This window comes from Micromys minutus (assembly GCF_963924665.1).
Source record: "Micromys minutus genome assembly, chromosome: 18".
In the NCBI taxonomy this organism is placed as follows: domain Eukaryota; kingdom Metazoa; phylum Chordata; class Mammalia; order Rodentia; family Muridae; genus Micromys; species Micromys minutus.
In genome coordinates, this window is record NC_137953.1 from 26,822,974 (window position 1) to 26,845,200 (window position 22,227).

At 47.5% G+C, this 22,227-nt stretch overlaps 2 protein-coding genes across 4 annotated transcripts in view; one reads left to right on the forward strand and one right to left on the reverse strand.

Annotated features, from left to right (window-relative positions):
- The window catches only part of SCRN1 (secernin 1), a gene marked incomplete at both ends in the record, with an annotated part of 36,219 nt that extends 35,452 nt beyond the window's left edge, over positions 1 to 767 (forward strand). The window contains one exon of the mRNA XM_080932458.1: positions 609 to 767. Within this exon, the coding sequence (XP_080788584.1) occupies positions 609 to 767 (159 nt within the window). The remainder of the gene's footprint in view (positions 1 to 608) is intronic.
- A 5,447-nt stretch (positions 768 to 6,214) lies between these two features.
- WIPF3 (WAS/WASL interacting protein family member 3) overlaps positions 6,215 to 22,227 on the reverse strand; it is a 65,601-nt gene continuing 49,588 nt past the window's right edge. For 2 of the 3 annotated variants that reach the window (XM_080932234.1, XM_080932235.1), the window contains exons 6-9: positions 20,629 to 20,739; positions 19,574 to 19,675; positions 13,502 to 13,578; positions 6,215 to 9,068 (exon numbers count right to left, since the gene is read on the reverse strand). In XM_080932234.1, the coding sequence (XP_080788360.1) occupies positions 9,045 to 9,068; positions 13,502 to 13,578; positions 19,574 to 19,675; positions 20,629 to 20,739 (314 nt within the window). In that variant the 3' untranslated portion in view covers positions 6,215 to 9,044. The remainder of the gene's footprint in view (positions 9,069 to 13,501; positions 13,579 to 19,573; positions 19,676 to 20,628; positions 20,740 to 22,227) is intronic. The other variant, XM_080932236.1, reaches the window with a different exon arrangement.

Below are 22,227 nucleotides of genomic sequence, written 5' to 3' on the forward strand. Positions count from 1 at the left end.
ACTAGAAGATATAGTGGCATTTATTTATGAATTGAACCATGTATTCCTTCAGTGAGCTATCTTATGGAGAATGCCTACTGTGCTCCAGTCATTGGAAGGCAGACACAAGCCTAGCTCTTCCTCTCTGAGAGGTCATGATGTGATGGGAGACACAGCCATGTTGGCCAGTTATAACAGCACAGATGATGGTAATTATGGCCAGAAGAAGCTATTGCATTCTGAGGAAAGGCCTCCCACAGAGCTCTGAGGATGGGCACGTAGTGTTGAGGAAAGAGCTTCCAGGGGACAGAGTCACTTGAGCAATGGGGAGAGAATATCATGGAGTATAGCCACACACATATGGCGGAAGGGGATGGACACACAAAGCAAGAGGCCAGTGCATTCCGACTGACTCTTAGTAGTGAGGATTTATTCTGAATTTGGACAGCTGGTGGCTGTGGAAGTGTTCTCAGCAGGATGGTGATACACCCATATCTAAAGCAGCCCCAGTGGTGGTGGGTTAGTGGAGTGGGGGATGGGATGGAGGGCAGGAAGTCAGCTGGACCCTGGTCTGTCAGTGTCTGTTGCCATGACACATGCTTTTCTGCATGGCGGTGTCCTTTCCTCAGGAGCAAGGCCGTACACTGAGGAAGACCATGCTGGAGCTGGAGAAGCAAGGCTTGGAGGCTATGGAAGAGATTCTGAGCAGCCCTGAGCCCCCGGACCCTGCTGAGGTTGGGGATCTTTTCTATGACTGTGTGGACACAGAGATGAAATTCTTTAAGTGACGTAAGCACCCTCGCCCTTACTTAAAACTTCCCACCTGACTGAATTACCAGCAGATAAACAGTCTTCTGTTTAAGTAAACTGAGAATTACCATGTGGCCTCCTTGTGTCTAAATGTTCCCTCTGTTCAGCTTAGCAACCCCCCCTTTGCTATGTAACATGATCCCCCTGCCTCTTGCTCCATTTTGTGATAAGCTATGGTCTTGAAGATGTTCTTGTATTTCAGTGACAATGGGCACCTTAGCTTCTTATGAGAAACTAGAGTTCCCTCCACCTCGGACAAGGCTGCAGGGCCACACTGGTGGGAAAGACAAGAGTGTCTTTAAGAGTGGCTTCTTTAAGGTTAACAAAAGGCTTTTGTTCACACCAAAGGCTCTTGTGTGTGTAGATGGGGGAGGGTCCCCCAGCTTCCCTCCACTGAACACAGGCCTGTATGCAGCTCACAGTCCCCACAAGTATGTCCAGGAAAACACAGCCAATGGGATGGAACAACAGACTCCTGGGTACAATTCCAGCTCTGTTCCAGTGTATGTGACTTTTGAAAGACCTGTCTTCTGTGACCTGAGATCATATGCAATGGGCCAGACCTGCTTCCCCCTGCAGGAGAGCTGGGCATCCGTGTTAGCAGCACCTGTCCCCCCCCCCTGGCCCTGTGTAGAAATTGATTGGGATTTATTTGTCAATGACTTGTATGTGATTCACCAACTGGCCCAGGCAGAGCAGCCACACACAGCTGCAAGTCTCAGGCAATGAGGGGAAGGAAAGGGTCGATCTTGACGGCTGAACCCACAGGGTTTCAGGATCTGAGCAGCCACAGTATCAGCAGAGGTTGAAATTAAACGCATTTGTTTCCAGCATCGGTGTGTTTGCACAAAGGATTTGACACCACAGGAGTGTGTGAGGAAGACAGGGCAGACTGAGGGCAGAAGGCGGTGAGACATTTCTCCACAGAACAGTCAGCCTCGCCCCACTCATTGCCTGGGTAACTAGATTCCCACAAACCAGTGTGCTGGGCACCTGGCCTCCAGAATCTTCTCCACTTCATTCTCTTGCCCCACTGCCCAACAGATGACTTTGGACAATGTCTGGAATGGGAGAGAGGTATGGGTGCCTAGCCACTGCCAGTCTTCATGACTGAAGGGGATGGGGGCGTAAAGGTGACTGGCAGAAGTATATATTAGAGGAGGATGTAGTGGGTGTGTGCTGCGGGGCCTAATTGTAGGTCCTCATTCTCGACAGACTGAGCAAACAGAAACTGTCCATTAGAGATCCCAAGCATGGCTCAGGGTCCTCAGCTCCTTCTTAGCTGCAGTATCATGGGCTGTGTGAGCTAGCAGGGACCTGAGCCCTTATTTCACAGTGTGCATGCAGGCTACAGGTTTTATTGGGACAAATCTTGTCTCTCTTCCAACTCTCATTTGGGGGGGGGGGGACGTGTGAGCTGAGAGCCCTTTTCTTCTGTTTTGTGGTTTCTGCATATAAACAAATGGCAAAACATGGGAGATGGGACAACTTCATGACAACCTGGCATCTTTGGCTGATGAACAGAGGGTCACAGGTAGAGCACCTAAGCTGATAGTGCCCAGCAGGTGCAAAGGGGAAAGGGGTGAGGCTTGAGGAGGAAGCAGTTGCCTGTCCAACCTCACCTGCTGAACTATTTAGAGAAGGTGATGCAGAAAACCGTCCCGTGGTTTCCCTGTGTGGTCTCCCCTCTGCCTCTGAGGCCAGCTCATCAGATCTGACCCGCCCGAGACAGCCCAGGTGATTGATCAGAAGTCTAGTGATAGCAAACGACAAGGCCACCTTCTTTCATTACTTTAGTCAAGGTCACAGATGGCCGTGACAACTCGATGTCGTTACCCGGGTGTGCACTGGAAAACACAGTGGCTGGTTTTATTATTGACTGTAGTTCAGCATCACAGACAAAGGCCAGCCCTCTTTTTGGGAGCATTGTATAGCTCAACCATGTTGTCATCTTACCACCAGAGGGTGCCGCAGCCCTCTATGAGCAACCTGGCAGATATTAAATGGTTTTCTCCTCAAGCAATGGATAAGAGCTGAGATAGGAAAGCTTTGCTCACTGGGATGGATGGGAACAGACAAGAGGAGAGGAGGGGATCTGGTGAGGTGCCTGCACGTACGTCAGTGAGTTTATCAAAAATAACTGGATTTTGAGTAAGCAGGAGTAAGAGAATAATTTGTTGTAAAATGTATCTAACAGATTGCTCTTTGAAGAGACACTTCTTACATGGGTAATGTCTCAACCAGGGGTCACTTTTATGAACAACATGGAGAACATGGATAATCAGGATCACCATATAACTATTAAGCCTTGAGGGTGGGGCGATCCTGAGCACACTTCGGGCAGAAATAAGCGATGATCATTAAGGACAGACTGCCTGCCCACCTGCCCCACAGAACCTAAAGGAAGCTACCTAGTGTTGTGGAGATGAGAACTCCAGTAAAAGAGAATGGCAGCCTAGCTGGGGACAGACACTTGAGTGGACATGAGGTAGCGAAGCGGAAGTAGTCTTTTGTCATTCTTGGGGTATCTGGAAACTATGGTAGGATAAGCATCTGATAAACGCTGTGGAGTCTTAGCCCAACACACGTGTTTGTAGGAGTCGGCCTCCTGAGCTAATGGAGCAGGTGTACTCCTAGTAGAGCCCAGTGGTGATGTCCCTTACACTCAGGTGAATCAGTAGCTATAAAAATAATTGTCACCACAAAATTACTGTCATCTCACATTGATACAGGTGACCCCACTCTGGAAGGGCCACAGGTCACCCAGGTGTGCATGCCTTGAATATTCTTGTATCGAAACCATCTCCAGCCAAGAGCTCAGCTTTGGGAGAAAGCATACACACCATGGAGGGAGAGGTGTGGCAGGTGTGGGGTGAGCATCCTGGCTCTCCTGTGCCTCCTGAGGCTGTGGCGTTTCGTTCCACGTGGCGCTGATCCCCAGCTCTTGTCCTGTGGTTGTGTCAGATGTGTTTCATTGGACTGAAGCCAACCATCCTAAACTGTCCTGTGGAGAATTCTTGCAGGAATCAATAAGTGCTGTCTCTAATCATGTTGTGAGAACCAAGACACCACAGCTGGAACAGTATAGCAGAAAGCCTTTGTTTCATGTGGGGGAACTGACCATGAGGTCTTAACAGCCTTTTGTACAAATATCTACAAATCAAATGATGTCTCTTTCCAGTGCTTGCCCTCAGAGTGTCTTTAAATGCACCAAGTGTACAATAAAAACATTGAAGTCAATACCTAGGAGCTTTTTTTTTTGTTTGCATTTTATGAACATAGTCGGCACCAGTCACACACATATGTGTGAGGGACTGTGCTTTTGCGATTGTAGTCTTTAGAAAACTCAGTCACCTCTTCAGGGCCCTATACTATGGTTCTCTATGAACACAACTTCACCGCTTAAGAATGAACCCCAGCTGGGCGTGGTAGGAAACCCTTCTAATCCCAGTACTTGGGAGGTAGAGAAGCAGGCAGATCTCTGAGTTCGAGGATAGCCTGGTCTACAACGAGAATCCCAAGACACTAGGGCTACACAGAGAAACCCTGTCTACAACAACAACATCCCAAACTATAACCATATGCCACTCAGCTCTGTCAGAACAGCAGCTGTGGGAACAGCAGCCGAAATGTAGGGAGTTGGAAACATCACAGATTGCTGGCAGAAATGAAGATGGTTGTCATTGTAAAATATGGAGATTTTATTTCATTAACTGCCATGTGACCCAGAAATTCTACCACCTAGTATGTACTAAAGGAATTGAAATCGAGGCCCGTGAAGATGGCCGTTCAGCCAGCTTCCTAGCTTATTTACCCTAACCCTATAGATAAATGGATGATGGATGAATACATAACGGGGTGTATCTATGCAATGAAGTATTAGACACCTTTAAAAGAAGGCAATTCTGATACATGCTACATATAATATGTATGAATTCTGACAATTGTGTTGGACGAACTGAATGTCATAAGCACACACACACACACACACACACACACACACACACACACACACACACCACTGTTTACATGTAGCATTTAGAAGAGTCAAATACGAAGGCTGTTTGCTTTCCAAGGTGTGGAGTGTGTCCTATCTTAGCTATGGGACCCAAGTGTCTTTATCACTTTACATCCTAGCTACACATTTACCCCAATTTGGCTGATGAAGAAACTGAGATGGACCTAAGTAATTTAATCCCCCAAACTCAAGAGATTCATATCCTGCTTTTCCTTTCAGCTCTGTTCTCAGTCAGCTCCCCCAGCAGATGAGCTTTATCTCCCTTTCCCCGGGCTTTGGTGTTCACTAGAAACACAGCTGCGGAGGGAAGAGGACCCTGCTTAACGGAGGAGGCTCTACAATGGGCTTGCTGAGGCGCAGGGGAGAGAATAAGGGTTTTAGGTTGGAGCTTTCCTTGGTGGTAGAGATCTTGCCTATATATGTGTGTGTGTGTGTGTGTGTGTGTGTGTGTGTGTGTGTGTGTGTGTGTGTGTGTATCCCTGTATTCAATCCCCAGGACTGCAAATTAAATAGTTACAAAATAAACTTCTCTCATTTCAACACATTGGCTGAATTTATAAGCAACATTTTTAACCCATTGTATAGTAATAAAACTGGTAAGTATGTTGGGTTTTTCTGTTTTAAATGCATATGGGAGGCACCCTCCACCCTGGCATTTTTGGTGTTTCAGGCTAGAGGGATGGCACAGTAATGACTTTTTAATGCTTTGAGGACAAATATCATCAACAAAGATGGGAGACTTGGGCATGGACCTGGAGAGAGAGGAAAGTGGCTTCAGCCAGACCCAGCTTGGTTCCTGGGGTGATGAGCCAAGTAAGGTAGATAAATGCAGGCCAAGGTAGATAAATGCAGGCCAGGAGACACACGGCCGCATGTTTCAGTTCCAGCCATTTACAAAGACTGGTGTCAAAATAGGATTTTGATGCTCTGGGAAGGCCTCTTTTCCTTGGCAAAGAGAGACAAGTAGACACAGTGCCCTGGGACAATGCAGAACAGGACCAGAAGACTCAAATTCAGTTCCCAACATGGTTGTTGGGAAGCTCACAACCACCTGTCACTCAAGCTCCAGGGGATCTGACACCCCCACTTCTAGCCTCTGTGGGCACCCTCACACATGTCCTATCCTGTACACATACACATAAATAAAAATAGATATAAATTAAAGGGTTCTATTCCTGATGTTCCAGAAATCACCGTCCTATGTTTAAGGCCTCCTGATCCTTACAGATGTGACTTAGTACTTAAGCTGGACGGTTACACGTTGCACTCCCACACCACAGCCTCACACCGTATCCCAGAATCCTGCGTATTCATCACACGTCCATCAAAAAGGCTAAGATCATTACTGATGATCACGGAGGAGTTTTCACAGGGAAATAAACCACACACATTTTCCACTTATTAAAGTTTATTAGGTACAAAGGAATGACTTTGCAGCAGGGGACACACCAAAATATATATATAAAATAGAGGTGAGACACTGGGGGAGTCACAGTCTGCAATGTTGAGTGTAGGCAAGGATTGCAGGGACGTCTCCATGTGTGAGTTCACGGTCAAGGGCCTAACCTGTACACTTCTGGTGGGAGCCCAATGTACCCACTTGAACTTGGAGGGGGTAGGCTCTGGGACAGGTCTTGAGGAGAGCTCCTAGGCCAGATCCCTGAGATTGCTCCTTGCTTGCTATTTTTGGTTTCTGCTTGTTCCTTCCTTATGTCCTTAAATAACTCTGTAAAAAAAATTTATGTGTCATATATACATGTGTGTGTGTGTGTGTGTGTGTGTGTGTGTGTGTGTGTATGAACAAGGGCACATGTATGTGGAGGCCCAAAGGCCATCATCCATAGGGTTTTTGTTTGTTTTGGTCTATCTCCACCTTACTATTAGTTTCTCACTAAACCTGCAGCTTGCAACTGGCTAGTTTTGTTAGGTTGGCTGACCAGTGGCCTAGGATCAGCCGCCTCTATCCATCTTCTAGGATTACGGACATGCATCCCCCATGCCTGGCTTTCATGTAGGTCCTGGGGATGTAAACTCAGGTCCTCATGCTCCTGTGCCATCTGTGTAGAACATGGTGTTCTACAGTGCACGTGAATGTTCACACAGTATGTGAACAACTCATCGGGCAAACCGATGGGGTTAAAGGCAGGGCTGCCTTCCTGATGGCCCTCGTCATAGTCATTAAAGCTTTTTCATAACTATTACTTTCATGGCTGGGGGGAGAGTAGAATGGCTCCTGACCTTGCTGCACACTTCCAGAACCAACCCAACAACTCAGCGACAGAGAAGCTTCATGTCTGTTAATGTGGCTGTTGCTATGGCTTGAGTCATTGCCCCAGAGATTTTGGAAACTTAACCTTGGCCCAGTTTCTCCTATCTAGAAGGAGAAAGCACAATGCTAATGTAGGACATTTGCTCCCAACAATGGTCAGGTGTGTGCAGACACATCCATTGGCCCTGGCTGGCCTGACCTGGGCTAATGTTCTTGCGGTGTGAGTACCTGAGTGTGGCACTCCAAAACACACCATTGCTCACTCCCCTCTCCTTTGTCTGTAGCTACCCTGAGCACAGTGAGAGATTAGACTGTTTTCTACCGTTCCCCTCCTCGGCTACAGCCTCCCCTCTCCAGTGGACGAGGGAGAGAGCATTTGCCACCCCGCCCCAGGAAGCAAAAACATACTCCACTCCCTTGAGAATCAAAGAAGGGTGCAAAGAGCAGCCCCAGCCTGGCATGGCCCCCATCTATTCAGGGCAGCTGAACTTGCTGCGTATGTCTGCCAGGCATCTCAGGCACATACCACAGGACAAGAGAGCCCTCTGTGCATTTCGGCCCAGAGGGAAGGTCCTTTGGGCTGATGGGTGCTCTGAGATTCCTACCAATGGGGCCTGATATTTGAGATACACTCCAAGAGCTGCTCTGCTCTTTTGTGTATGTTTGTGTGTGGGTGTGTATGTTCCTGCATGAGATGTGTGCACACATGCGATGCGTGAGCCTGTAAGAGGCCAGAGGTCAACTTCGGGTGTTGTGGCCTCGGGAGTTGCCACCTTCTAATTTGAGACGATGTCACTTTCTGGAACCTTCAGCTCCCTGATTTGCTTGGCTGGCCTGTGAGTCTCAAGGATCTGCCTGCCTCTGCTTCCCCAGGGATGGAATGACAAGTGTGTGCTACTACAACTGGCTTTGTGCATGTATCCTTAGGCTTTTGGGGCAGGCATGTTACCAGTGGACCCATTTCTCCAGCCATATATATATATATATTGTATTTTCCACATAAATCTTACACTCTGAGTAGAGTTTGGGGAGGGAGACCTTTGAGGTAAAAATAAACTTATCCTAATCATGATATACATGTATAGTCTACAGGGATGGGAGGATATCAAAATCTCATAAAGCTTAACTTTACCCTGGCCACCAGCCTGGAGCTGGGAACATAGAGGGGCTGCAGGAAGGTCGTAGAGACCGGGCGCTAGGGGTGCTGTAAACAGTAAGAGCATTGGCTTCTTGTAAAAGAATTCAGTTACAAAAGGGGCCCTGCGGAAGGCATGGGAGGGCCCATGCCCACTCTAGCCTTTGCATTGATATATATATATATATATGTATATGTATGTGTGTGTATATATATGTATATATGTATATATGTATATATACACACACACACATATATATATATACACATTAGACAGCAAAAACGACATCCCTGTACCGCTAAAAGGAAGCGAGACATGGCATCTCGCTCACTGGAAGCTGCGTGGCCACACCTGGACCTGGGGACACACGACTTCCTCTGAACTGCATGGTTTATAAGGCATTATTTGGTTTGATTTTTGCAGTCGGTGTGCTGAGAGTCATGCCAATAAGAAGCTGTTGTGGATAGTTAGGACTTTTGGACTACTTGAAAACTAAGGATGCTCTGGAAAAGGTTTCAGAATCCTCGAAGGACCAGCCCGCAAGTGTTAGTTCTAGTCACAGTGGACACTACAGGGCAGGACAGGGATAGGGTGCCATCTGTACAAGACACACAAATGCCAGGATGCTTATTTTAGAAATATTAAAATATGACTCAAATAAAAGTCGACTAAAATGGTGCTCTAGGGGTTCGTGCAAACCATTATTTACAATGAATAGATGCTCAGTTCAGAGCCTATGTCTAATGCACAGAGCTTGAGGACAGTAGAGTCTCAAGGAGTTGTCCTGGTGTCCAGCCATCCAGAACCCCAGGACCTTGACTTCACCATCTTCTCACCGGAGTGCCTTTAGAGATAACTGCAGAAACGTGACAGAATGTTACCACAAAAAACAAAACAAAACAAAAAAGATTCCCATGAAGACACATCGCTTACATAAGATCCCATGGCTGGGATCTCAGATTTTCAGATTTTCCTTGTAGGCGAGATGACTCCATCCTGTATAAGAAACTGGGGTGGGTTGTTTTTTTTTTTTTTTTTTTTTTTTTTTTTTTTTTTTTTTTTTTTTCTTTCTTTTTTTTAATGTTTTTTTTTCCCCAAGAAATTAAGAATGGGAAGGGGTAAAGAGAACCTGAAGTTGGTGGTATGTGGAAACCTGATACGGTCTTATAAACATTTCTGGAAGGAAGCATAGGCGACTCACTCAGCACAGGGCTCAGGAAAAGCAAACAGCGTGTTGGAGAAGCCAAATGAAGGCAACAGAAAGGAGGGAGGGGGACCGACATCCTCCGAGTTCCAGTCTGGGCCACTGTTCCCATATCCATACTACTCCCCGGCTCTGTCTACTGTGTCAAGCCCAGTGGTTCTCCTGTGTGCTGCTTTGTGTCCCCATGTCGTGCAAATCAATTAAGACAATTTCCAATGAGACATAAAATACCTTGACTTGGGGATGCCTAAAGACATCATTACAACCTCTCCATGACTGAACTGAGGTCTCCTTTACAGATATCATGGTCAACCCATGGCTGGGAGCTTGAGCTAGAAGCCTGAAGGTCTAGGTCCAGAGAGATGAAAACCATCATTGGGGATGATTTGGACATGTGCTTGTCCTGAGGCTGGGGACAATGGCCTCGCTGCAGTCTTGCTGTGGGAATGCAGAAGACAAGTCGCTGTTCATAATTCTAGTAGATTAGAGAAGCAGTGGGAACACCAGACAGAAGTAAGAAAGTCACCCTGGGTCACTCCTTGACCTTCTGTGTCAAGTTCCCCTCTGTGGAAATAGATGAGCGTCTCTCTTTAGCTTGATCATCTGGTTATTGTGAAGGGTCAGATGAGAACCCATACCAGTTAACAGAAAAATGGGGAAAGCATTGTGAATGTAGGCATTAGGGTTGTGGTGATTCTTTCAATTTTTTGACCATAAAATATTATCTATTCATTTCAGAAAATATAGGACAGGAGAGATGGCTCAGAGGATAAGAGCCCTGACTGCTCTTTCCAGACCTGGGTTCAGTTCCCAGCACCTACCTAGCAGCTTACAGCTATAACTGTATCTATAACTCCAGTTCCAGGGGATCTGGCGTCCTCTCTGACTCCCATGGGCACTGCACACATGTGGTACACAGACACACATGCAGGGAAAAAAACACCCATCCACATAAAACAAAAATAAATTTAAAACATTCATTTTAAGGAAAAAAAAAACCCCAGAAATCCCAGAGATACATTATGAACAGAGTAAAATTCAGTGATAATTTTCTAGAGTCAAAAGTCTAAATGGGGCCATTATTTGATTTTACGTGTCAAGAGAAAGTGACTCAGGGAGGACTGTATCCCTGAGACAGGAAGCAGGAAGGCAGGTCTACAACTCGCCTGTAAGTGTGTGGTTTCTCTCTCACCCTTGAAGAACAGGTAGGTACAGTACTCTCGTTGGGCTTGTCTTTCTTCTGAATGCTGTGTCACTCCTGTCTCGCCTCCTTACTAGAAGACTGTGGCTAGCCCCATGAGGGTCCTGTGCATGTGACAGGTTATTCTTGATGCTCTCAAGGTTTCCTTTGTCTTTCCGGTGGTGCTCACAGTGGCTTTTGGCAGGGGGGTGGGGGATGAGAGGGTGGGGGATGAGGGGGTGGGGGGTGGGAGTCTCTCACATTTATCTTCCTGGAGCTTACTAAATTTTTAGGTACTTTCAATCAAGATTCTCAACCAACTTGAGTTCTCATTATTTCTTCAAATTGCCTTTCTACTCCTTTCTCTCCCTCCCCTTCACAAAGTCCAGCAAATCACACCTTGGCCCACCAGATGGTCCCCAGCAAACTCTCTGGGCTCTGTTCCCTTTTCACTGTTTCTTCCTGTTCCTTAGACTAAGCAATTGTCTTGTCCAAGTTCACAGATTCTTTTAATTAATTTATTATATATAAGTACACTGTAGCTGTTTTCAGACACACCAGAAGAGGGGCATCAGATCCCATTACAGATGGTTGTGAGCCACCATGTGGCTGCTGGGATTTGAACTCAGGACCTCTGGAAAGATTAGTCAGTGCTCTTGACCGCTGAGCCATCTCTCCAACCCCGATTCTTTTCTATCTGCCTTACATTTTCTTTACTCCCCCGTTATTTCAGTTGTATCTGTCAGCTTCTATCTACAGATGCTTCCATTTTGTTCACACACAATTCTCTGGAATTTAGCTGAACACTTCTAGGGCATCTATAATAAAGTCTGCAGCAAATCTACCCCAAGTTCTTTTTTGGGGGATAATTCACGTTTCCTACTCCCCCTGCCACCCTGGAAGTGGCTGTGCCCTCCCATTCCTCTGTGTGATCTGTGTATTGTTTTCGCTGGAGACTACACATTTGGATGAGGCAATGGAGCAGCAATACTGAAGATTAGATTCTCCACGCTTTCCTGGTTTTGCTTCTTGGTTGTTATTGTCTTACTGATCTTAATTTTTTATGGTTGCAAATGATCTCAGTGCCAAGAATCTTTCTAAGGCAGATCCTCCAGTGCCTTCCTGTGCGTCTCCTTTCTTCTATTTATTTTTTCCCATACATAAGTTTACTTTTGAGTTTCCTTGAGAGAGTTGACATTTTCAGCTTGCCATGATCCAGAAACCCCTAGGTAATAGGGCTCTGAGCATTTAGTTATCCAACCTTTGCATTCTTATGAGAATTTCTTTAATCAGGTAAATGTGTAAAGCCTTCCTCCCTGAAGTCGGTCTTGTAAGGTATTTTGATCACTATAAAAGGAAAAGTGACTAATGGAGATCCACCTAGTCAATAGTGTTTGAATTCCCAAATGGGAAACAGAAAAAAAAAAAACGAAGAGGAGAATCTCCCAGCAAGCACTTCAGCCAGAAGGGGAGGGGCCTGCAACAATCTAGGGGGCGGGGCCAGAAAATGATGGACCCTGAAATCAGTATGAACCTCTGTGATCTAAAATAGTGAGAAGACACTGGAGCATGGATTCCCCAACATCTCAACAAATGGGCAGTTGCTCCATGAGTATGCACATGACTGCTTGTTCGGGGGTTATGGGCAGGAAATGGCTAAATGCTGATGTCTCATGAGCTGAAACTGAGCAAAAATCAACTGTAGGTTATGGCTCAAGTCTTTCCTGGACATAGTAAGCCTTCAGCAGACACCAGAATTCCAAGACAACTGCAACAGACAAGTGCCAGGACCACCACCACCCAGGCAGAGTGGCAGACTGTGGTGCCTTCTACATTGCCATCTTCCCAGAATCCTCTCTTCCACCTGTCAATCATCTCACATAACTCTGTCGTTTCTCCCTCCCCCCTTTTACCATTATGCACTTGCTTTTGAATCTGTGATCTCTTGCGTCGTCTGTGTTTAGAAAGTGGGGGAGGGGATGTGTGGCCCATCAGGTAGAGGAGACGTCTCTCTCCATTGGGCAACTGCAGCTTTCAGGACTCTTGGACCCTCCCAGCCAGGACACTTCTGTAACGTAGCATACAATTGCCGAATGTCATCAACAGCTAGCCTGGCCTCTGTTTCACAGAACTTGGAAACAGACATAGGCCATGACAGGACCAAATCCACGTGTTCAGAGAAACAAAGGATTTCTAAAGAGGAACCCGTATCACAAGCAGTGAGAGATGTCACCTCTATCCAGGTTAGAAAACTCTATATGAGTTCTTCTGAGTGAGAACAGGGGTGTTTATGTGGTTTTTACCTCAAGACTTGACAATTAATTACATGTAGCCGAGAGCATTAAAATTGTGATTAAATTTTGGTCAAAATCAATTATAATATTGATGAAAGAGAAAGCCCCAAAGACTTGTCTATTCTATAGTTGAGTGAGAACACAAAATTATATGTCACAGATGTTATGAGGCTTTCCTCTGGCTTCTGGAATGATCAGAGTCAGGACCAAATGAGACTGCAGGGATCTGACATGGCTCTAAGGAAAGCCCCTACCCACAGGGCATTGTGTGAAACTGTAGGTGTGTCATTCTGGCCTTTAACAAGGGTACAGAAAATGGCCTTCTGTAGAAGATCCAGAGAGGAAAGCTTCTGCAGAGAAGAAATCCCAGCAGAGCAGTGGTTCTTGACCTTCCTAATGCTGAAACGCTTTAGTACAGTTCCTCCTAATGAGGTGCCACACCCCCAAACAACATTACCTTGTTGCTATTTCATAACTTTAATCTCACGACTGTTAGGAATCATACTGTAAATATCTGATCTGCAGGGTATCTGACATGACCCCAAAGGGATCACCACCCACAGGCAGAGACCCCCTAGAGAATTCTTATGCAGGGCCCAGGGAGGCGTTACCTGAGAATTTCTAGGTTTGATGTCATCAGAGCTCTGCCCAGCTGCCTCAGCTTGGAGCCAGGAACCGGGTGTGCGGCCTGAGAGAAACAAGAGTGATCTCACCATCTATTGGCCCAGGGCCTCTGTACCCTGTGGACACACTTCTGTTAACCCAGCACTCAGAATACCAGCAGAGGATCTCCAGGTAACATGAGCCCAGCATGAAACCTTCTGCCTTCTGGCCCTGGACTGTGTGTTTCCACCCGTCTTCTGTGTCACACACCGTGGGCTCAGGGAGCCACAGGCAGTGATGTGGGAGAAGGCCTTCCCGACTGGCATGGACCAGGCCTCCAGGCTCACTTCTCTGTCTGCCACTGAGACCAGTCAAGTCCAGTGCAGGGTCTGCTAAAAATGGAGCAAGATTACTATTGGCTGCCACAACCCAGGCTTCCATTTAATGAAGCGCCAACAATGTCTCCACGATGTACTGGAGCCACTGTTGTGCAAGTTGCACAGGACAGAACGCCATAGTTAGGAATTAAGAGAATGTAGAAGAAAACGGGGGAGGAGACCCCAAATAACTCTTACCCTGCATGTTCCACATTCCATTCCAGTTTCCTGCCCCTCTGTCATCACAACAAAAACTCTGAGTGTTTTTTTTTTAAAATGATTTACTTTTAAAGTCACATCTCTAGGTGCTCCCCAAATTTCCCTTCAGCCAGAGCTTCTGGACCTTGTCTCCTGGTGTCTTTTCCTCTGAGGTGTTTAGCTGGAAACCCCTGCCAACTGTCCCTTGTCCTGCTGCTGTTGGGGACTAGGGATTGATTACACAGCCGTGTCTCTATAATCTGCATTTCTGAGCTACTTAAAAAGTAACGTGGTTACTGAGAACCATCTCTGGCCAAAGTCTCTGGGTGTTGGGAGCTTTAGGGAGAGACATTAGGAAGACATTATTTAGGGAGACATTATTTAGGGAGACATTATTTGGGGAGCAGCAAGCAGCTGCTTGAATGTTTGTGAAGATGATTGGGGGGGGGGTGAAACTAACTGTATGAAAAGAAAAATCCAGGCTTTTAAAATCCACAAAACACGTAAAAAGCAAATTTCCCTCTTGGGTGGTAAAATTACTATTAAAAAAAAAAATCTCCGACACTCTTGAAGTGTTCTGCAGTCTTATATTTGGCACCATGATAGTCTCGCAAGTAAGGCATAATTTTCAACGAACCATCACAAAGTGCTCTGGAACTCACAAAGCACTAATCAAGATCCAAACCGAGGACTGTGTTTGTTCAGTAATGAAGATGCTTTGGAGTAAGTCACAGAGAGACTGTTAGTTTTCAGCTAGCTTGAGTGAAAAGTACCAAGATACTGACAGGCAGCCTCGCTGTACCTCCACATGGGAGAGAAGCCTTGCAGACTGTGGTCCCCAGCTTTGGGGTCTTTAACTTTATAGATGGCCTGTCTGCCTCAGGAAAACCTGTCACTGGGCATAGATTTCATGGCCAGGCCCTCACTACGATTTGGTATCCCCTGTGGGTTGCACGCGTGACACTTGCCACATCGGTCAGCACTACTTAGTGCCTTGCCTGAGCGCCGGCCGGCTGGTAACCACCACCAAAGACTCTGGGAACAGTTGCCTCGGGGAACAACATCTGCCCCCATCTGAAAAGGAATGTGTGGTAACACAAGCTTCATGAGTAGGCAGTTCTCACCAGCTTCCACAAGCTGGTCAGAACGCACAGGCTGGAGGGTAATTAGTTTCTCTGTGAAAAAGGAGGGCCAACCTCATGTCTGGTTGCAAGATGAACTTCACCGCTGTTGGAAGTGAGTGGCTGGGACATCCTCGGGGATGGTCAGGATGCTCTGAGTTGACAGAGCAGCTTAGGGGGATTTTTCCCTGTGAGGTGATACTAGCTTCCCTGGTGTCACTCTATACACACAGGACTTGCCACCTGCTGTCTCTGCAGAGACCCTGTGATGACAGGGTCCCCACTTTTGTTTCTGTAGCTCATTGATATGAAATGCATCTCACCCCTCTTCCTTGTCTCATGTCCCTGTTGTACAGAGAGCCGTACACTGTCATCCTCTGTGTCAGTCATGGACATGACTGTGGATAAAAGGCTTTCGTGTCATTCGTTTTTTCCATTTGTCGAGATTGCAAAGTCCTTTAAAAAGTAAATGTTGGGCTGTGAGCACCGCCGCTGTGGTGGGCGTCAGCCACATTCCCGCTGAACTAACTGTGCTGGACTTACTGGGAACATGGCAATAAGATGGCACCTGTGGCATTCCCCCCCCAAGCTCCACCGTGGTGTGGTTCTCGTGGGTATGTGCTGCTCTCACCGGGGGTAAATCTTTGTGGGCAAGTATTGGTCACATAACAATGGCCTTTCTTCCTGCTATAGTGACAATAAGCATTTGTGAGCTAAGAATCCTAACTGATAAGGTTTTGGGGTTTTATTTGGTTTTGTCACCTGAATACACATTAGTAAAATAAAATTTGCTGTTAGTGAGATTGTGTGTGTGTGGGGGGGGGGGGGATGGGGAATGACAGCCCTAACCTGACCACACTGTGCTTAGAATTGAACTGTGCTATCCCACTCACTAGAGTGCTCAGAGCTGAGTGATAATTACCCAGGCCCTGTGTTGACTAAAGAAACTTAATATGGAGCCCGGCATCCTTCCCTTAAGCTGTTGACCTTTACCCTGGAATGCCTGGGCGATTCCAGGAGCCTTCGAGGCTGTGAGGTGTTAGCAGCTGCCTTTGCAGTTTGCACAGACTGCTTACTGCTGGGGGAAGGGACATGGTGGCCTTTTCATTACTCTGTAGTGGGAGAGTAAGAAACAGCCATCGGCTCCACTGTACCACACACCTTTCTTATGTCTGCCTTAAAACCCAACCTTAACCCCATCTTCTGCACAACCTGCTGTATTAGATCCAAGGCTGCTGTCCCTTTGTTAGCAGTTAGAATTGTAAAAATTACTCAAGCCCAATCCAGGGCTTCTACCTTATCTCTGAACATTCAGTTCCCAGATAAAAGACACACAACTTCTACTGTTTTCAGTAAGCCTTAATCATCACTAGAACTGGGCAGGTATCTACCCTCTATGCCATCAGAATCAACTTTCCTATTGATAGCCTGAGTTATTATTTCTACATTTAATCTGGGCTGCCTTAACTCTAACTGGCTCATGTTTTCTTGACTTCTAACCCATGGCATCTTTCTCCCCTCTCCACTTCCTTTCTCTCCGAGTGGTCTCCTCCCATCCCCAGGCCTGAAACACCAAGGCCCACCTATCCCAATTCTGCCCATCTATTGGCTGTAGACATTTTTATTCACCAACCAGAAATAACTTGGGAGCAAGATCACATAGAGTCACCTGGGGACCTGCGTTTGGCATTACAACATATAACAATAGACCAAACCTCAAAGAATAAATGTATTTAGTCTAAATTTGAGTTGGGTCTAGATCTCTGGTTTCTCCCAGTGGATACAAAGGCCACGGCATGTGCATTTATAAAGTGTAACCACCACCAGTAGCTGCAGAATATTTTCATCACCCTGAAAGGAAACCCCAGACCAGTCACACCTGTCACTCCCTGATAGCCAATGTTTTAACCACCTCTGTGGTCTTACTCAGTTTTGACATTTCATATAAGTGGAATGTGGTCTTGGGGATGGTTTTTTTCACTGAGCCAAGTGAGTTTAAGTCCACCCAGGTTGTATGCCTTAGCACTGACTCCTCATAAGAGCCGAACTGTATCTCAATGTGTGTCTATACCCAGCTGCGTTGATCAACTCATTAGCTGTTTGTGACTCTTGATTATTATCAATTATTAGGCTATAAATACTTACATTCCATGGTTTCATTTGACTATTAGTTTAAAATTCTTTGGAGTCTAACTAGTGCAAGGAACTGATGGGCCTTTAGTTTGGATTCAGACTGTCTCCAAGGGCTTTGTGGCACTATTGGAGGTGGTGGTGCCTTTAAGAGGTGGGGCTTAGGAGGTCTTAAGTCACTAAAGAACTTCCCCTTGAAACAGACTGACATCTGAGCCTTGCTGTGTCTTTAAGAAACACTCAAATGTTCATCCATCTGAGACCTGTGCACACTTTGCAAGGTGACTCTGTGAGCACAGGCTTACAGCTGCTATTTACTGACATTTCCAAGTCTGAACCCCAGGCCACCTGCATGGCCGCACCGGAGCCAGGCGCACACCAGGCCCTGATGATTGTGAGATATCATGTGCTCCTGGTCTGTGCTGTCCCTGGCCTGGATGTTTTCCTGCCCATGTGGAAATGGGGCTTTCTCCCTAGGGATCTCTGACTCTGCCACCCTGCCCATGACCTACGTGGTTTCCTCGATGGCCAAATCCCAAACCCCACACCAGTTATCTGAGGACTGCTGTAAATAACCGTCCGTGCTCTTATGCATCAATTCCACTCATCTGATTAGTTTTATGTCAACTGACACAGGTTGGAGTCATCTGAGACTAGGGAATCTGTAAGACTGAGCTCTAGGCAAGCCTGTTGGCATTTCCTTAATTAGTGATTGACCAGGAAGAACTCAACCCATTCTGAGTGGTGTTATCTCTTGACTGGTGGTTCCGGGTTCTCTCAGAAACAGTCTGAGCAAGCCAGGAAGAGCAAGTGAGAAAGCAGCATCCCTTCATGACCTGACTCAGCTCCTGCCTCCAGGCTCCTGGCCTGCCTGAGTTTCTGCTCTGACTTCCTTCAGTAGTGGACAGCCTCTGGATGCATAAATGAGATAAACCCTTTCATTCCAAGTTGATTTTAGATCCTGAGGTTCCCTCAGCAATAGAGACCCTCACTAAGATATCCATCCACTAGAGAGTATGAGGTGAGCCTGGGCCCCTGGCTTCTCTTTGTGGTATCTGATGCTCACACTGTACCTGCCAGTTCATGTGCATCTACTGCCCTGCAAAGGGATGCCAGGCAGACACACGTCCAGTTCCACCCACGGCTGGGTGTCCCTGTCCATCAGAACTGGAGGAGGCTTAGCTTCCCAGGCCTTTCCAGCTCTTTTCTTATTCCTATTTAGAGGGCACATCAGGCTCCTCTGCCTGAAGTGAGGTCCCACCGCCAGCATAGAGAGTTGGGTGTATGCTGATGCTGGGATGCTGGCAGCTTCTCTGCATTGAGCAGAACAGACATTCCCCATTCTCCTCCCAGGGAGCTGAGCCCCATGGAAGGGGTTTTGCCAGACCCTCTGCAGGGACAAGTACCATTGTTCCTGGACTCTGATTTGGGGCCAACCTCAAACATGTAATATTTCCTTTTGAGTGCATAGACAAGTGGGATTAAGGCCCCACTTTGGTAGGCTAAGAACACCTCCAACCTCACGTAGCTGCTTCTGTGGTCTCCTGCCTTCTGCCACACGGCAGGACCTGGTGCTGGACAAGAACTGCACAGGACTGACGAGCAGCCATGCAGCCGTCTCTCCAACCCTGTTTTCTTTGGCTTTCCTGCCATTTGGCCCCCAGTGGCATCGCCCAGCCTCCTCCCCTCTAGACTGCACAAAGTGGAGGTGCCTTTTGGAGCCTGCCTGTATAGTGACCTTAGGAGGAAGGGCCCCGGGCTATGTGTGTCTACTTCAGCTGTGCATCTGAGATGGCGGGCAGCTTCCAGAAACACTGCCACCGGGTCTCACTCTTGACTGCGTGCAGGAGTAAAAAGGGCTGCTGGGTCATCGTCACATGTAGGTGAGGTGGAGAACCAATTGGCCTCTGATCGTTTTCCATTTTGTAGTTTGGCAGAATCTGATGAGATTCTTCTCCCAGCTATGAATGCAAAGAACCCATGTCCCATTCTCTGTTGTTTGGGTGTCAAGTCTCCCAGCCAAAGGCCCTGGGTAGGGAAGGATGCATGGTTCATTTTGGCATTTCCAAGGTGATGCCAGTGAACTCTGGCATTCTATAGAAACGTTTCAGTGAACCATTGGGCATCAAGACAAATACACCTCCTTAAGCTAATGGAAGTCTGCGCACTCAGCATCCTTGCTCAGGGACAGTAAAGGCACAGTGCTATCTGCAGGCGCCTTGATTGTGGAGGGTCTTGGTAAAGCAGTACTTACTTCTGGGGACCTTGCTGGGGTAAATCTTCTGACATGGTTTGTATTCATCTGGAGGGGGAAAGTCTTCCATGGAGTGGAACGTGAATTTAGACTCGAAGTCATCTGCACATGTGAGAAATAGGGGGATTGGAGTTTACTTAGATTCCTACTGTGACCCAAGTGTGACCGTTTCCAGAGGCACACAGGTCACTCTGGCTGGATGCCCCGCTTGCCTGCACCGGGCAAGGGGTTTGATGGCAGGGTTATTTCTCCAAGAGTCCACCTGCTTTGCGAGTGTTCCTGGCTGGACAAGGGGATGAAGCAGAGGCCAAGGGCAGTAATTCCCCATCACCCTGCCCAAGATCCTCAGCCCACCTAGGGGACACACTGAAGGAACGGAAAAGGGCTCCAGGCAGGGGGAAGACCCTAGCAAAGAACCTGGTACAAGCCTAGCCTTCAGTAAAAGTACCGACTGCATTTCCAAAGGAGAACTTTGAGGGGAAGGAGACAGAGCTTGACTATGTCCAGTGTGAGGCCTGAGCTTCCCAAAACAAGTGGGTTCTGCCCCGGGGGCTGCTCTGGTGAGGAGGGAAGTGGTCCCGCTCCCTTCTTGACTGACAATCCCTGTTCTGATCTGACAGTAGGTAAGCACACAGACCGGATGCAGAGGGTTTCTGAGGAGCCTAAGTGTCTTTCTTTGGATCTCTTCTCTTTCAGTCTCCCTCCTGCCTGTCAAGAAGTCAAGTCAGTCTTCCCTCTCTCCAAACCACTCTCCATGGCTGTGTGCATACATGTGCATGTACGGTTTTAGTTCTGAATGCCTTCCTTTCCTCTGTCTGAGTCACATGACCACAGTGGGTCTCAGACCTCTATCCAGACGACGTGGATGGAAAAGGCCCCATTTCACACATCCTGAAGGCTGGTCTGTGTGTCTCTCTTCACTGTTCACTGAGAAACTGATACCACAGTGGCAGCAGGGGGAAGCTGGCCAACTGTCTGCCCCACTCGGATGGGCAGGGAAATCTTGCCCTGTCTTTGGGGGGCAGGAAGCCTGCACTGCAAGTGGGGGTCCTTACCAATCACATGCTGGCTTCCATCCCGCAGCGGCTGGCTTTTGCTGGAAAGCTCTGTGGTGGGCGACCTTGCAGGTGGAGCTGGAGGTGGGTTTAGCTTCCCCCCACTGGTTCCTTAACAGAGAAGAGGACGGCTACTGAGGTACGGAAGTGGGACAGTAGATCTTAATTTCATGTGAGAGGTTAGGTGGTTAGCCCCTTCGATGATGAGGGATAAGAGGACAATAACTGGAGTCCACCTGTTTCCGATGGAGTCCCAGTTTCTGTAACTGGCACAAGTTGCATACCCTCTTGGTACCTCAGTTTGCCCATCTCTACAATGGGAGTAATAGCAGCAAGCATTTCCCAGAGTGGTTGAGAAGCTTACGTAAGTTAAAATGCACTATACAGGAAATGTGCCAACCTCAGCTGCCACTATACCATCAAGGATGTAATAAGCCCCATGGTCACATGGCACAGCCCTGGAAAGGGACCCACTGCAGAGTGACAGGAACCGGAAGGAAAACCTACAGGCCAGTGCAGCAGAGGGTGTTCCTGTCCTGCACACTGCCCACTCCAGTTCTTCCTATGTGACAAACCTTGCTTCTCTGTCCAGCCTCAGTGAAACCTTCTTGCCTGCCAGGGTCTCTCTCACACCAGCCTCCTTCCTCACACCTTTTCCAGTTAGCTCCGGAGGTGAGAGGCTCTCTTTCCTCTGCAGTGTTTTTGCTTGCTGCCTCCTGTGATGTCTCTAACCCTCACCCTGGCACCTCACTAAAAGTGTCCTGAACCTACCATGGCTCCCTGCTCCTCAGAAGGAAAACACTGGCCTGGCAGGTAGTTCCTGTTGGTGGAACACAAACAACCTCTTCTTTCACCACCCCCCATGTGTTAGACTGAAACAAGAGTACCCTAATTTTGTAGACTTTCAAAAAAATAAAGAGAAAGGCCAGGTAAGTGCCCGCTGTTTGGGGCTCAGAGTCTGGTATGCAGGAAAATTCCTGCAAGTCCTTAAGGTCCAACCCGCAGGGCTTCTAAGCCTGCCACCTTCCTTAACCACAGCCTCCTCCCCCTCCCAGCCTCTTTTCTCAAACCCTGTCATCCCTCTCCCCAGTCTCCTTTATCCCCCCCCTTCCCCAGCCTCCTTCCTCTCCCTTTCTCCTTTCCCCTTCCTGGGTACCAGAGGAAAGCACTCGGGATGTGCTGGCCCCTGACAAGCCTGCTGCAGGAGGTGAGGGAATTCAGGCTCCTACAGATCCCAAGATACCTGCAAGAGCCCAAGGAACTGCACACTTTCTGTGCCTGTATATTTGTATGTAGTGTGCCAACGTGTATGGTGTGCATGTGATATATGTATCTATGTCTGACAGCATGTGTGTACATGTGTATGTGGTGTACATGTGCGGGGAACATGTTTATGTGTATATTTGCTGTGTGGAGTGTGTTTATGTATATGTATATAGTGTGTGTTATATGTGTGTGTGTGTGACGGATGGACCTGTATATATGTGCATGTATGTGGTATATATAGTGTGTGTGAGAGAGATGGACTGGTATGTGTGAGCGACAGGTATCTCAGTGTACTTGTGTGAACAGATGTGTGTATTCCTGGGCATGTGCTGA